Source organism: Monosiga brevicollis, genomic scaffold (assembly GCF_000002865.3).
Source record: "Monosiga brevicollis MX1 MONBRscaffold_2 genomic scaffold, whole genome shotgun sequence".
Taxonomy (NCBI): domain Eukaryota; class Choanoflagellata; order Craspedida; family Salpingoecidae; genus Monosiga; species Monosiga brevicollis.
Window position 1 is genome coordinate 2,357,315 of NW_001865039.1, and position 15,110 is coordinate 2,372,424.

The 15,110-nt window shown below is 53.8% G+C and overlaps 5 protein-coding genes across 5 annotated transcripts; 3 read left to right on the forward strand and 2 right to left on the reverse strand.

The window, feature by feature from the left end:
• Positions 1-923: 923 nt before the first annotated feature.
• On the forward strand, positions 924-2,103 carry MONBRDRAFT_13665 (uncharacterized protein; the record flags this gene model as incomplete). The annotated part of the gene is made up of 2 exons (XM_001742285.1): positions 924-1,132; positions 1,818-2,103. The coding sequence occupies 2 exons, from the start codon at positions 924-926 to the stop codon at positions 2,101-2,103; spliced, it is 495 nt and encodes a 164-aa protein (XP_001742337.1).
• Positions 2,104-2,752: 649 nt separating this feature from the next.
• Positions 2,753-6,586, reverse strand: MONBRDRAFT_22361 (uncharacterized protein; the record flags this gene model as incomplete). Its single annotated transcript, XM_001742733.1, has 16 exons — positions 2,753-2,877; positions 3,033-3,162; positions 3,347-3,417; positions 3,490-3,613; positions 3,709-3,770; positions 3,868-4,013; positions 4,094-4,212; positions 4,348-4,583; positions 4,688-4,729; positions 4,967-5,207; positions 5,304-5,358; positions 5,453-5,531; positions 5,677-5,767; positions 5,864-6,038; positions 6,210-6,274; positions 6,380-6,586. The coding sequence occupies 16 exons, from the start codon at positions 6,584-6,586 to the stop codon at positions 2,753-2,755; spliced, it is 1,968 nt and encodes a 655-aa protein (XP_001742785.1).
• Positions 6,587-6,944: 358 nt separating this feature from the next.
• Positions 6,945-7,991, forward strand: MONBRDRAFT_22362 (uncharacterized protein; the record flags this gene model as incomplete). Its single annotated transcript, XM_001742286.1, has 5 exons — positions 6,945-7,000; positions 7,186-7,237; positions 7,337-7,591; positions 7,687-7,784; positions 7,904-7,991. The coding sequence occupies 5 exons, from the start codon at positions 6,945-6,947 to the stop codon at positions 7,989-7,991; spliced, it is 549 nt and encodes a 182-aa protein (XP_001742338.1).
• Positions 7,992-8,164: 173 nt separating this feature from the next.
• Positions 8,165-11,683, reverse strand: MONBRDRAFT_35624 (uncharacterized protein). Its single transcript, XM_001742734.1, has 10 exons — positions 11,484-11,683; positions 10,916-11,302; positions 10,542-10,807; positions 10,268-10,369; positions 10,080-10,164; positions 9,839-9,924; positions 9,589-9,726; positions 9,285-9,422; positions 9,022-9,144; positions 8,165-8,801 (listed from the first exon to the last, which is right to left on the reverse strand). The coding sequence occupies exons 1-10, from the start codon at positions 11,656-11,658 to the stop codon at positions 8,244-8,246; spliced, it is 2,058 nt and encodes a 685-aa protein (XP_001742786.1). The 5' UTR covers positions 11,659-11,683; the 3' UTR covers positions 8,165-8,243.
• A 748-nt stretch (positions 11,684-12,431) lies between these two features.
• On the forward strand, positions 12,432-14,760 carry MONBRDRAFT_30951 (uncharacterized protein; the record flags this gene model as incomplete). Its single annotated transcript, XM_001742287.1, has 8 exons — positions 12,432-12,459; positions 12,570-12,724; positions 12,885-12,968; positions 13,190-13,303; positions 13,444-13,497; positions 13,636-13,902; positions 14,020-14,137; positions 14,282-14,760. The coding sequence occupies 8 exons, from the start codon at positions 12,432-12,434 to the stop codon at positions 14,491-14,493; spliced, it is 1,032 nt and encodes a 343-aa protein (XP_001742339.1). The 3' UTR covers positions 14,494-14,760.
• Between the last annotated feature and the right edge of the window lie 350 nt (positions 14,761-15,110).

The following is a 15,110-nucleotide window of genomic DNA, read 5'->3' on the forward strand; positions in this document are numbered from 1 at the left end:
GATCAATTAACGAATCTCTTCTGCAGGCACAAGCCGAGCTGAATGAAAGTCAAACGCGGGTGCAAACGCTCGAGGACGACGTCACTGCTTTGCGTGATGAGCTGGTGCGCAAGACACAAGCCAAGGCGCAGTTGTACGAAGAGAATACACATCTTCAACAAGTAAGGGCGTAATGCCGCCTCTAGCACCATCTCATCAATCCTTTGCTTAGATTGCGAGCCCAGCAGGTATTTTGAGTACAGACTGAACTGCACTCCTCACCCCCTCACCTTGGGCTGCGCCTGTGTACATTCCCTTGTGATAGGACTTGTCGGCCAAAGAGGAGGCCGAGTGGCAAGATGATCATGCGGTTACTCATTGTCCAGGCTGCCGGAACGAGTTTGGCTTTTTTCTTCGCAAGCACCACTGTCGAAATTGTGGCAAGGTGAGTTCTTATTAGCTTCCCGCCGTCACAGCGCCGTCTCTTGGTTCATCATGACATGGTCCATGATCGCATCCGCCCGTCCTAATCATTTTGGTGACTGGTGGCCATTTCGGCAGGTTGTTTGTGCCGATTGCTCGGCCCATACGATCAAAGTTGCGTCGTCAGCGCAGCCCGTGCGCGTGTGCGATCCGTGCTTTGCCAACCGGCACAAGTCATAGGTTCTTCTAAGAACTCTTAGAACAAGGTTCAGGGATGATACAAATTAAAGAAACCTCTGTTTATTGTCATTTCGATCCTGATGGAAAGTGAATCAGCATGGTCACAAAAACCGTTGTCAAATGATACGCACTCGACACAAAGAGTTAAAAGCCCACACTTTCTTCACTTTCTTTGCTGTTCCCTTCAAAAGCAGGCGAGCCAACGGACTGGAGAGAGATCCCGGCACTGAAGTCACTGACAGAGCGAGAGCGAGAGATCCAGACCTGACTCATCGAGCATCATGGGAGGTGGTAGCCGCCGTGTGTACGTGGGCAACTTGCCCCGGGATATCCGCGAGCGCGAGTTGGACGAACTGTTTTACAAATACGGCCGTATTTTGGACATCCACATCAAGGGCCCCTATGCCTTTGTCACGTTTGAGGATGAGCGCGATGCAGAGGATGCGGTGCATGGCCGCGATGGCATCAACTTTGCTGGTGGCCGCCTCCGGTAAGCCTGCGACATGGGGTCCATGTTTGTGACGATGTGTACTTTCCACACTAGCCCACCGTTTTATACTGTACTCTTGTCAAGAGTTGAGCGTTGGTTGCGTGCTGGGAGCTGGACTGGGTCACAAGAACGGCGAGGGCAGGCAGAATGCTCGTGCAAGTTTGTTCTCTAGGAATGAGACAAGTCAAGGTGGCGTGAGGGGAGGTGAAGATGAGACTTGTGTGTGCCTGTGTGCCTGTGTGCCTGTGTGCGCGTGAAAGAGAAAGAAGGGGTAGGGCATTGCTTCGGGTCCATCTCAACACCATTGTGTTGAATTTGCCAGTCTGGAGGACTCGCGTGGCTTGGCCTGAGGAGGCGCGCGGATCGATCCATGGACCCGGTGGCATAAACTCTGAGCGACTTTGGGAGCAGAAGATGGCGATTCAGGAATTCGTTGCTGCTGGGAGCGAAAAGCATGGGACGGAGACGACAGCGAATTCTGGAGCACGAGCGTCCATTGGGACCTTGGTGTTGGTTGCTTTGTTGTAGTCGTTGTGCAAAGCGGTTTTGCTTGATTTTCCGACGCGGTCTTGCCCGATGGCTCAAACTTTATTGTTTGGCGAGCGTCCGGCATGTTGTCTTGCGTTTTACGCTGGTGCCACTTGCATGATGCTAACTTCCCACGATCTTCTCGCTAATGGCTTAGGGTTGAGCTGTCTAATCCCGGTCGCCGCGGCGCGAACCCACGCGACAATTTCAGCGGCAAGCACTCTGAGTTCCGCGTCCTCATCAAGGGGCTTCCCCGTACTGCCAGCTGGCAAGATGTCAAGGACTTTTTCAAAGATGAGCGCCTGGATGTTGTTTTCACCGATGTGAACCGCGATGGCGTTGGCATGGCCGAGTTTGGTAACCAGGAGGACATGAACTTTGCTCTTGACAAAATGAATGGCCGCAAGCTCAACTCTCACCTGGTGCGTATCATGGCCTCCTGAAAGACCCCTGTGGTTGGGAGTTGCAACGGATGACCCTTATCAATTACCCCTGCTTTTCACTGACAGGGCGACTCTGAGTTTGTGGATGTGGTGCCAATGAATGGTGGAGATGACCGTCGCGATGACCGTCGCGATGACCGTCGTGATGACCGTCGTGACGATCGTCGTGATGACCGTCGTGATGACCGTCGTGACGATCGTGATGATGACCGTCGCGATGACCGTCACGATGATGACCGTGGCCGCGATGCGGACCGCCGCGATGATCATGAAGACGATCGTCGTCGTGATGAGCGCGAGGACGAGCGCCCCGTAAGTGATTGGCGTGCAACACTCGGACAAACAAATTGGGGTATTCACTCGTGTAAATTTCTTATTCTCATATTCTTATGACCATTCCTCCTTGGCTGCGCAGCAGGTTGATGAGGATGATCGCCAGTAAATGCATGCAACCACGTTGGGGCCCGAGGCCCCAGGCTTTATGTCCATTCAGAATCAAGCGGTGCCATCGTACGACTTGTAGACTGGTAGCTCGACGTGCATGATCAAGCGCACTTTGCCATCCGTCGAGCTTTGCTGCCCCATGCATTCTTGGTTTGTTCTGTGTCCGGCTGGTTCAGGAGGCTGGCTGCCAAAGATGACTGCCACTCTACGCGGTTAGCCGCGAGTAGAGCTCCACCAGCACCTTTGCAATGGCAGGGCCAACCCGAGCTGGCTTGCCACTGTTGGTCGAGGCGTTTAGGTTGGATATCATTTGACAAGCAACTGTCTTGCCTGTCAAACCATGCCAAATTGAGCGCCTGCGCTTTGGAAAATAAAATGTGTTGCTTTTCGCGACATGCATTGACTCGCGTGGCACAAGCTCTTGATGCAGTGCCGGGTCTAGGCAAACAAAGGCCCGCATGCCGTGGGATGTACGAGATGCATACCTTTTTGAGTGATGAGGCGTGTGAAATTGGCTGGCGTTTCGAATTCTTCCACCACCGCTGTGGCCTTGTGGACCGTAACTCCACGCAGGCACATCAGATGCTGCAGAAACAAGTCCCGAACACTCAAATCCTGAAAGGGAGACACCGAACAGTCCACGGGTGCAGTGTCAGAATGAAGCGGCAACATTGTACGCAACCCCTCATTCAAAATAAGAAAAGAGCAAAGACCCCCCACCAAAAAAAAAAAAAAAAAAAAAAAAAAAAAAAAAAAAAAAAAAAAAAACCCCAACAGGGAAGAAAAAGGCAAGGTCGACCTTGTTCTTTGCGCTGTTTTCGCAAAATTCTTCATAGGTCTGCAGCTCAACTGCATGATTGCTTTGCTCGCCTGTGTTGATAGCGCGGCAGAGTGAATTCAAGCAGACAACGAGGCACGTGCAGCAGTCAGGTGCAAACTCACCAGTGCTCCCATTTGCAAAAGTGGTATCCCGGTAGGCTTGTTGGAGATAGCGCGTCATCAAAGCAAGGTAGGTCAGCGTTTGGGTCAGGTTCGAAGTCGTCTTGACAAAGAATCCTTCGTGAATCTGTTCAAAGCAAGAAGGTCAGCGACGAATTCATTCGGCTCAAGCCTTCGTGCGAATACCACTGCTTCCGTCGCGACCATCCGGACAAGACAGACCTGACTGTTCACAAGTGCTTGCTTCAGGGCAGAGCCAGCCATGGTTTGCCGCTCGATCAGATCTGGAAAAGTTGACAGGGGCCCGTTCGAAAGAGTGTTGGTTGAACATTTCACTAGTAAAAGTCGGTTTGCAAGGGTAACAAGGGCGCGCGGACCAACCGGCATTCTCCACCAGGTAGATGGGTCGATTGATTCCAGAGCGCGCAAATCGAAATTTCTGTTCGCGGTAGCGGCCATCACGGATCGAGGCCACTAAATCGTCGATTCGTTTCCGCTCCACCACGTAGTCCAACACCAGTTCTCGGCTAAGCCAAAACGCATGACGAGCCAGCACCAAGGAATGAGGTCGTGGTGAAGCTCAGTACAAGTCGGCATTTTGACGTACGGAATTGGTGCACGTAAACGTCCTGGTACTGGAGTTATACGTTCTTGCACTATCCAAAGAAAGTCACCGAGGGGAAGACGCTTGGCCACGCTGCGCACGCCCATGGCGTCCAGCCGCTCCTTGAAGATGCCGGGCGTAACAAGCAACAACATGTTGAAATTGTTTTGAGATTTTGTATTCCCCGGCCTTGCCTCTTGCAGGGTAAATGAAAATCGATAAGATGGATGAGCCCATGCGGGTGAGGAGAGACAAACCTTCATAAGACCACGATCAAAAGCAAGGCCGTTGTCCTCGCGAGAGTCAATCACAAGCACAATGTCATATTCTCGAGGCGCTAGCTGCCACGATGCTGCACGCAAGCGCTGAAAAGTTGCAAAGGGCGTGGCGCGCTGTCTGTTGGGAGTGGGCGCATCCCGCAATTGGTCAAAGCTGGAATCAAAGGTCGTGCTTGACATCGGGCCGGGGGAGACTGTTCGGGCAGTTGGGGACACTATAAAGGTCAAACAAACCAAGTTCAGTACCACATGCAACCCCTGCCAGAATATCAATCCTTGATGCAGGCATTGTTTTCTGCCTGTCATACAAGCAGCGTACTTGGAATAGAGAGTGGCTGGCGCTGATGGGTTTGCTTGATCTCTGCACGGTGTGCAAAAAGATCACATTCCCGGCAAAGCGACCACGTGCATTCAAGGCACTACCATGCAGCAGCGTATTCGAGCCAGGCCAGGAGGGGCGCGTGAGATTATGGTCAACTGCAAGCTGAGTCAAGGTGGGAGGTCACCCTCTTCGGTCACCCTCTTCGGGCAACAACAGCAACACAAATCTGGACAAGCTGTGGGTCTGGCGGGTCAGCATGTAGGCGTACCGATATACTTGCGGGCGCGGTCTCACAGATGTGGCATGGGGGCACAGCCTGAGCGGATTCTGCCGATTGGGGCGCAGCATTCGCGGCGGGCTCCTTGGGCGCTGGATGGTTGTCTGGGCGTGTGGGTGCGTGCTCGGCTGGTCGTGGCGGTGGGTGCCTCTGGCTGCGAGCGTCGTGGGGGGCGGATCTATTGCTCATGCCCGCAAAGGTCACGAGAGGCGATGCCACATCTACTGTCCGTGCAGCACTCTTTGGAAAACAAAGTCAAGAGTCGATGCTCAGTGAGGTTGGGTCTTGGTAGCAGCCATGACCGGCATCAACACATTACCAAACTCCTTGCCGTACCCTAGCTTGGTACAGACGCTGACCCAGCTCCAGGCCTTCTGGGGTAAGCTTAAATCTGATTGATCAAGCGACCACAAGCAGGGTGAGAATCTTGATCTTGCTTCTCTGTTCTTGAGACACCAAGAAGGGGGAAGAGCAAAATCACGCACTTGGCTGGGTTGGAATACTTGAGGAACAATCCCTTCTCAAGCAGCACAGCCATTGAGCTCCATGCCGTGTAGTGGGACACTACAAGAACATACAACATGTATCAGGGCAGGGCGGGAGCAAGCAAGAGGAGGACGTCATGGTGCTGATAGGCAGCCCCCCCGCCCCCCACCGCAAGCGGGCATGGGCGTGGCGCAGGCGAGTCAAGCGATGGGAATAAACGCACTTTTGTCAGAGGAGGTAAAAGATGATTCCGAATAAGGCTGGGCAACAGCAATCAGATCCCGTTTGCTCAGATACTCGAGCTCCCCGCCACTCTGGGAACATTGGGTGCACATTGTAAGCGAGGTTCAGCAGGCAGGTGGGAGAGAAACATCTGCTAGGGGCCGGGCTTGCTGCTGCCAGGCGCGCACCTGTGTCAAAGCTCCAAAGTACCCAATGAGCAAGGCTGCAGCACCCGATCCTCGGCGTGGCACATATGCGCGAGTAGCTCGCTTGCGCCGTGGACCACCGTCCGCACCGCTGGCAGCATCAGTGGAGGCGGCTGTGCCTTGAGTGTCGGTCGAGGTTGAGCCTGGCCGGGATGTACTATCAATATCAGCCGCAATTGGCCCGTCCAATGCCAGGTTTGAGTCGGTGAACGGGCAAGGGGTACATGAACAACGGAAGGGAAGTGCAATCCGCTGGCGATATAAAGCGACGGGGTGTGCGACGGGGCTGGTGCAATACCTGCTTCGGCTCGCGACGGGGAGGGGCCACCCTCGTTTGGTGCACAGACTGGCCTTTTTCTCGTCCAGTAAGCGCGCAATGCCAGCCCCAACGCCCTGTCACAGTCAGGAACAGCTGAGTGGCAAAGAAAACAGAGGGGTGGGGGGTGGGCGAGCGGCGTGCCTGCAACGCGTCGCAGGACTGTCAGGTGGCACGCATACCTTGAGTTGCATGGCATCCTTGCCGTTTTGAAGAGTCCCTGGGTGGGCTTGCATGGACTTGAGGGCTTTGCTGTACACCCGCTGAAAGGTGCTGTTTCTGGTTGATGCGGCGGATCGCAACTCCTCGAGCCACTCGATAAAGTATGGCTTCCAGTCTGAGGGTGCCGACGCGCCCGCAGCCTCACTGTCTTGATCCTGGCTTGCCATACGTCCGGTTTTAGGCAGCACCCATGCCCAGGCTCCTCGACATGCCTTGGCCTAACACGTAGCCTCAAGCACGACCAAGGACCAGGTCTGCGCTCCCCGTAGCTCGCAGACACACCAGCTCGAGGTACCCGTCCGTCACACATAAGAATTTAAAAAAAAAAAACCAAAAAAACCCCAAAAAACCAAAAAACAAACCTCTTGTAACTGTTGCTCAAGCATACGCGAAAGAAGGAGAAAGAGAAAGAGAGAGGGAAAGGCATAAACAACAAAAGGCACAGAGAAACAGCAAAACTACCACAAGAAAGAGGGAGAATAGTCTGCCAATTTCGTCTGACATCAAGCTTGAAAATGGCAGTGAATGGTGCTGATGGTGCTGATGCTGATGGTGATGCTCATGGTGGCGGGGTGGAGGGGGTAGAGTATGAGCGAGGTGTGAGTGCGGGGCTGGCCAAGGGGCTGGGGGTTGGGCGGGATTTGAAAGCGCAGGCGCTGGCTGCGCGATGTGTGCAGCTCGGAGGAGATGGCTTCGGGCTGGCGCGGCTCCTGACCGCGTCAGAACCGGTGGGCGACCCTCTCTACACACGGCATCGCCTTCGTAGCTATACGCTCGCCGAGCGCCTCAATCATGCTGTCATCATTGCACAAACCCTGGTATGCTCGAGTTGGCGTGGGGTGCCCTGCTGGGCTGTGTTTTTGGCATTTGTCAGTCATGCCCTGCGCTTCGGCCGCTTTCGCATTCTGCTTGATTAGGCACAGCTGCATGAAGAGGGCATCGTGCACTGCCTGGCACATTTCAAGGATGCACGCTTTGGCGCCGGCGAGGGCGCTGTCCTGCTAATGCTTGCAAAAGCCATGCCTACATCTACCCCGGACTCGCCTGTGGCCGCTATCTTGCAGCGTGGACCTGACCCTCAGGTGGTTCAGCAGCAAGACATTTATCAGCTCGGTCTTTTGACGGCCTATCTCTGCCTCTTACCTGATGCGGAGCGCATGACCATTGAAGCCGTTAGTATCGTCGTGCAGCTCCAACGTCGTGCATGTGCATGCCACCTGGCTTGATCTGAGCAATGTACGGCCACTCTTGTCAATCTTGTCAATAGGATGGCTTGGTGGGGCGTTGCAATTCTTGGCTGGGAAGCTGCCCTGATGCTCTGCTTGATGTCATTCAATCTTGTACTATTGCTGAGGCTGCGTATCGGTGCGAGACATTCTACACGTTGTGCATCTCTGCTCCTTGACTTGCCTCGTTTTTGCCTCATGCCCTCCGTATCTGACGTTCGAATTTAATCGGGTCGATGATGCGCTGCAACCTTGCAGGCCGGATGCGGCTACGGTGGCTGCTGCCCTGGACGAAATTATCATGAAATTGCAGGGGGATTTGGACAGCCATCCCTCTTATGTGTAAACTTGTGTGCCATAATATGTGGATACGTCAATGTTTACCTTCATCGCCAGCTTGAGCAGGACCGAGCTGCAGGGCTCGCTTTGTGCGGGCGCGGTGTAGGGCGGGTTAGGCCTGGCCTTGTGTTTGGAGTGGTGTGCCAAAAAAACGAGTTATTGGCTTCCCAAAGGTACAGAGGAGCTGTGAGAATTAATTGGTAAAATTCATGTCACACACACGGTGCCTCCAAGTCCTCAGATCACGCAGGCGCGAACTTTACGCAGTGGGTTTCTTGCTCTTGCGCTTGCTGCGCATCTCCTGGTACAGCTTCTGGCGTGCGCGATCCACTGGCACACCAACATCCTTACCCTTCTTATCCTTCTTATCCTTCTTATCCTTCTTATCATTCTTAATCTTCTTGTCCTTCTGCTCTTTTTGGGCTTCCTCTGCCGCAGCAGTTGCGGGTGGGTCGGCCTTGGAGCGCTTCTGGGCTGGCGTGTCTGCCTGCTCATCCTGGGCGTCCCCGGCATTCTCACTTGCGTTATCCTCGGCAGCTCGCTTGGCTTTCTTGGACTTGTGATGACGACGGGCCTTTTTCTTGCGCTCGTGTTGCTCGCCGTGGTTGCGCTCGTTGCTTGATGATAGCGCTTCTTCCGCCTCAGGTTGTTGGTACAACGAGCGCAGCGATGGGAGCACCTGAAGCTTGCGTGACATGTCCTGACCACGCTTCTTGAACTTTCGCACATCTTTCCACTCCATTGCTCGGTCACGATACTTGACAACCTTTTTCATCGACGCCCACTGCCGCAGTTCCTTGTCGTCAGCGGCCAAAATCTAGAACGTGGGTAAAAAAAAAAAAAAAAAAAAAAAAAAAAAAAAAAAAAAAAAAAAAAAAAAAAAAAAAAAAAAAATTGGCGTTAATGTCAAGCCGTGAGGTGAGCTTTGAGGAGCAGAAGAAGAGAAAAAAAAATTGAAAAAAACCGCCCCTTTCCCTAGAAGCTGTTCAGTCCCGCGTTGTGTCATCATCTGCAGCAACGGGCAAAGCGACGCGTACCTCATCCACGGTCAATCCGAAATCGTTAGGAACCACTTCACGGTACTTGAAGCGATACTCCTGCGGACCCAAAAGCGCGTCCAACTCAAGGTCCTTGTACTCGCCCATCAGCTCGCCGAGGCTCTGAGGATGTTTAGAGACACAACGACAACAGCAAAAGCAACAGCATCCAAAAGAAAAAACCAAACAAAAAATGAAGGAGATGTGTAGGTTAGCCATGTGTAGCGCACAGTGCCATCACCGCAGCTGGACACATGCCATACCTTGTTCTCAGTTGCGCTGTGTTCTTCTCCCTGCACTTCGGCATCCTGATCTTCAGCCATGGCTTCAGCAGCTCCGCTGGCTTGCTCCTGCTGCAGCTTTTTCAGACGCTTCTTCTCCTTTTTCAGCTTTTTCTTCTCCTACACACGAAGAGTCACACCAAAGGTCAGTGCCACATTCGGACGCGGCCTGAAAAAATGCTTTGATGATCATGATTTCTATGCCTTTTATTTGAGGGCTCAGCCTGCTGGTCTTGTGGGCTTGAAGGAACCAGGGGTACGTATAAAGGAGATGCGACGCTCGTACCTTGCGACTGGGCACGTGTTCAGCGTCCATGACAAAGTCGTCATCTTCCTCATCTCCATAGTCACCCAAGTCGATGTCGTCAAACTTGGGCTTGCCATCAGCGTCAGTCGTCTCATAGTAGTCATCATTGAACAAGGTCTGTACGCGCAAAAATACCATTGCCCCCATGACCGTATAAGACAGGGCTCTTGGGAAGCATGCCAACCAGCCAGAAAGGGGAGAAAGAAGGAAGCAGGCTTGTGATACTCACCCCGAGCTGCTCCTCGAATCGATCCGGATCGAAATCGCCCTCCACGTCCAGATTGGCCAGCAGCGCTGGGTCGACACCAGCCGAAGCTAGCACACACACACACACACACACACACACACACACACACACACACACACACACACACACACACACACACACACACGGAATAGTGAGACTGGTTGGGTGACGACATCGGCGGGCATCTTCTGGGCAGTGAATTGGGAATGTTGCGGTATCCAACCTGCGATTTGTTCCATTTTGCTGCGAATTTCCTGGCTTTTGAGCTCCTTGAGGCGCTGAATCTCAGATTTCTTCTCGTCAGCCGCCTGTTGATGCACCAGCAAGCCAGGGGACACGGTGTGACCAAATAGTGGGCCCGACAGTGACAACACATCGAGTGCAAACGCAAAGACAAGCCCATGGCCATACCTGGGCAACACGGTCCTTTTTGGCATCACGTTGCTGCTTGCGCTTGTTCCCTTGCTGTTGCTCACGGACGGAGGTTTCGATGCGGCGCGGAAAGCGCTTGATCTGTTTGTGGTGTTGGAGACAGCCCGACACGAAGCAGAGAATTAAGACGATGGCACGGATGACCAGGTACAGGAAGGTGAGTTCAAACGATGATGGGTCAGGGTAGATAGAGTCCATGGTCAGGCAAAGGGCATTCTATTCCAGCCCAAACATGCATGACGAGGAGACCGACCTCGTTTGCACCCTCTTCCTCGAAGCGAAAGTTGTATTCACGCTCAAACTCCTCGGCCGCTTCCACCACCACCTCATCTTCGTCGTCGACCTGGTTGTTGGGAGCAGAAAGGCCACCCTTCCACATGCGTTTTGTAATGTAATCACGAAGGAAGCGATCACCCTCCGAGAGGTCAGGAGCTGTCCAGAATCGCTTGAGCGGATCCAAGTCCTGCTGGACTTCCTTCTCTAACACGGGGGCATCCTTTTCCAGCCACTCTTCATAGGCTATCAACAGAGATGGAAAAGCAGGGCAAACATGATGGGGTGTCTCGTGCAGAGGCAAGCGGCTTTGCTCACTGTGTGAGGACGCTATGAGACGGGCACAAGGCTTACCGCGGTCGCGAGCTTCCTGCTCGGCGGGTGTGAGTTGCTTTTCGGTGAGAAAGCCGTCGGCGCCTTCCTCGCCCAGACCTTCAGCGGCGTCGGCGAAGGCGCGCTTAAGCTGTGATTGACGCTCAACGTATGAAGGGTCGTTGTTGCCGGGGGTCTCGTCGTCCTCTTCGTCATCGCTGACAAAGGCCTTTTCGCCCTTGGTCAGCAAGCGGCGACGTTCGTGGTCCTTCAGGGTCATGGGCTTTTGCTGGCGGGGTTTGTCGCTGGGCTCCTCATCATCTGCCGGTGTCTGATAGAGCTGTACCTCCGATTCATAAATGCGAGGATCATTGGCCTTGATCATGGACAAGGTGCGCAAGAAATCCCGCTCCAGACCGGGGGTGTCGCCTGGTTTAGAAGTCGGCATCCAAGAGCCATGCTTGATGAGCAAAGCCAAAATGCTGTTTCAAAGTGCACCCGCACCCTGATTGTCTTTTCTTTTCCTTCTTCTTTGAGAGGCTGAAGACGTGTTGCCTGCATACGAGACAACGTCTATTGAACCGCGCGCTCCAAGCAAGCAAGGCCGCACCTTCAGCGTCGTCGTCCTCCTCCTCTGAGCTGCTCTCTTCATCAAAATCCTCACCATACTTGTCCTTGAGCAGACTCAACTCCTCACCCCGCTTGCGCTCCTCATACCGCTCGGCATAGGTCTTGGAGATGGTCAAGCCCGCGTTGTCGCCCTCGTCATCAAAGAGGTCGGCCATGGCGCCGGTGAAACACGTTGAGGCTGCAAATTTGGCAAGAACAAACAAAGAGCACGTGGTCAGGGGTCAAGTCGAGCGTGTTTCAAGTCGCGCAGCGCGGTTCATCCAGCCAGCAAGCCTTTGCATCAAAGGCCCGGCGCCCTTGCTGCAGTCCCATGTCTCGACAACCGCCTTTTTCCGCCCCAGCCCCTCACACCGCCGCCATTTCCCCTCCTGACTCCCCCCCACAACACTCGCTCGCCCCACCTCCCCGCGTTGCGTCCAAGAGAACAAAAAAAAACACCAACACCACCACAACCTGTCCGCAGGAACATGTTTCATCTGACAAACCACGTGTTATTCAGCCCTGCCATTCGGTAGCACGGAAATTCCTTTGTCTCTCTCTTGCCTTTGTGTCTCACTCTTTGGTTGGCTCTACTTGAACTTTCAATTTCTCTGCAACTTCTCTGGCATGTTACTGTAAGAAAGATTAAAGACGGCGTCATCTTCCCGGTCTTTTACTTCATCTTCTTCTACTTCTGCTTTACTCCGTACTCTCTCTCATTTGATCGCCCACCCTGCCGTTCCTGCCCCTCCCTGCCTCTCCCTGCCTCTCCCTGCCTCGCGGCCTCCTTGCTTCACACCGCGGCTCTCGCGGCCTCAAGATTCAACTGACGCCCGTGTATTTGACCGATTGGAGTCGGAGTTGGGAGTGAACGTATTCGTGTCGCCGAATTCGTGTTGTCGTTGTCGTTGCAGCGACCCCGAGGTCTTGCGACGTCAACAACAGCGCCATGACTGAGTACCAACTGACCTACAAAGGTGTGTCCGAATGACTGACCTGGTGACTCGGGCCTTTCCGTTGTGAACAACGCCTCGTACTGGGTCCCGCCCATCGCTGAACGCGCCTTGGCGGCGCCTTGGTTCTTTAGGCTTCATCTACGTGAAGCAGGGCAAGGGTGATGACAGTGGGGCCGTGACGTTGGATGAGGTCCGCCGCTGTGCGGCCTTGCTTAACAAGCCCAAGAAGGCCCGTGATATCCACCCGCTCTTTGCCCGTGGCTTTGCTACCCCTCTCAAACTCAAGGTACGACTCCAGCCCGCCGGATTGAGAGGGGCGAGGCGCGACTTGAGACTGCGGCTCGGCGCTGCTCGCCCACCGCTGTGTCGCGCTTCACGAAATCGCAAACTTGCCCATGGGCTGGGCCTCACACAAGGACTGACCTCTCGCTGCCTTGGACATGCAGCTCATCCCGGACGGCCTTCGCGTCTACGTTTTCAATGAGGAAACCAAGCAAGACCTTGTGGTCATGGACCACCCACTCCATCGCGTATGTTCATTGTCCAGGCATTTTTGAACACGCGCCGCATTCTTTGCACCCACGTCACGTGTGCCTGGAAAGGCAGCCGACGAACGCACATGCAGCCCTTCAGCGTGCTTCTGTGCCACGAATGCCCATTTCCCACACTGCTCTCTCTCCTGTCCTGCCCATTTCACATATCTGGGCAAAGTTTTTCATCATCGATGCATCTCATCTCGGACGCTTGGTAGATTGTGTTTGTGGTTGCCGATGACAAGGACGTGTACGTAGTGGCCAAGCACGAGCTTCGGGGCAAGGGAACCATGTACAAGTGTCATGGCTTCCGCTGCTCCAGTGACAAGGAGGTGGGTGGGGCCGCTTGTTATTCACTGGCCCATTTGCAAGGCCGTTGTGATGTACCGATGCGCGCATGACGCTTTTCCGACTGACTTCGTTTTGAAACACACACACACGCACGCACGCGCACGCACGCACGCACGCATAGGCAAAGCAAACCTCCAACGCTGTCACGCGTGCTTGCAACGAATGCTTGGCCAAGGTTTGTCGACAGAGTGGAGATTTCACCCCTGCGTTGCGTTCCAAACCTTCTCAGCCATTTTATCGCTGCTTGGCCTTTTCCCACACCGTCGGTCTCTCATCTGCCTGGCGGTGGTCACCTGCACGGGATTGATCACAGCTTCGCGCCACGCGAGAGTTTGTGCGCAAAAACAGCGACAAGGCACTGCCCATCCGTCGTCGTTCACATGCCCGTGCCGTGGCCAACCCGGCGGGTGCCAGCAGCTCTGGCAACATTACTGCGAGTGAATTCAAGCGCTACCGTCCCACCAAGCGGCGTCAGGACGACTCGGATGCCGATCTTCTCAAGCGATACATTGCCATGGCCCGCAAGAGCGTCATTGTTGATACTTCTGAAGAATACGTTGAACTCAATTCAGATGATGAAGTAGGTCACGCACAACTTGGCGGAGGCATGAATGGTCTTGCTCTGTCAACAAGCGCCCTCTTCCTTCCCTTCCTCATCACCTGCCCTCACTTGTTTCTATTCTTCCCCATTTCTCAGGCGGCGGTGGAACAAACTTTCCAGCACAGTGACGTCTTGGACGATGACCAAGTCGTGCAGATGCGTGAGGAGCTCAAGCTCGCTGTCTCAGCCATCAGTCCCTTGGACGTCGACGAGGGTGAGCAGTCGTTCGGATTTGACTTTTGGCGCTCCATGCCTCGCGGTGGCTGTCCACCCTCCCAGCACACCACCTGTGGCTGGCCGACTCAACCTCACCCATTCCCCCTTGTTCTTATACGTACGTGTGTCAACGTGCTCACAGCTTTGTCCGACAGTGCGGCTGGCAATGGTTCGGCATCAAGCAATGGCGATGAACTTGACTTTGCCAATTTTGAGTGGGACGGCACTTTTGATGATGACTTTGCTCGCATGACCCTCTTCGTGCACCATGGCTACTCGGCGGATGTTCCTCCTGTAGCTGAAATTACGCTTGACTCTGCTATTTTTGACTTGTCCAATAGCACGGCCGTGTAAAGGCCTTTTTTATCTGTGTGGAAAGCGGCCCTGGGTCGCCTCCCTTGTCTCAATGTTGCTACTGGCCTCTCACCCCTCTTTTTGACATTTTCTGTCCAGTTTGTGCTGGCTTCGTTGCTAGCTCACCATGCATGCGGTGGGCGAAAATGCGCTGCGTCATACTGCCCAGAAACTTTTAAGTGACACACTCGGAATTACAGAAACTTCCGTGTCAAGGAACGCTGCATTTGCGGTCTTCTCCATTCGCCTCGAAATTGATTACACTGTAAAGTCCCAACACGATCGGGGTATAATTCATCGGTAGAAGGATGGTTTGCATGGACGGCAAGCAGTGGATGGTCCTTGGGAGTGAGCCGACGACAATTGGCGGGCTTTGTAAATTATTGACATGTCAAGGACAAAGAAAATCGACATTCAAGTTAAAACCCAGCCACACATACAATCAGATCATGGTAAAAGCGAGAGGGGAAAGGACAATGGACTTCTATCCTAAGAAAAACAGGTTAGCTAGCAATCAGGCATTCAGAAAGGAATGGGCGGGTGTGGGAAAGCAAGAGACAATGACACGGCGAAACCAGGTTTACAATAATGTGCTTGCTCGCTCGCGCCTGGCAGAT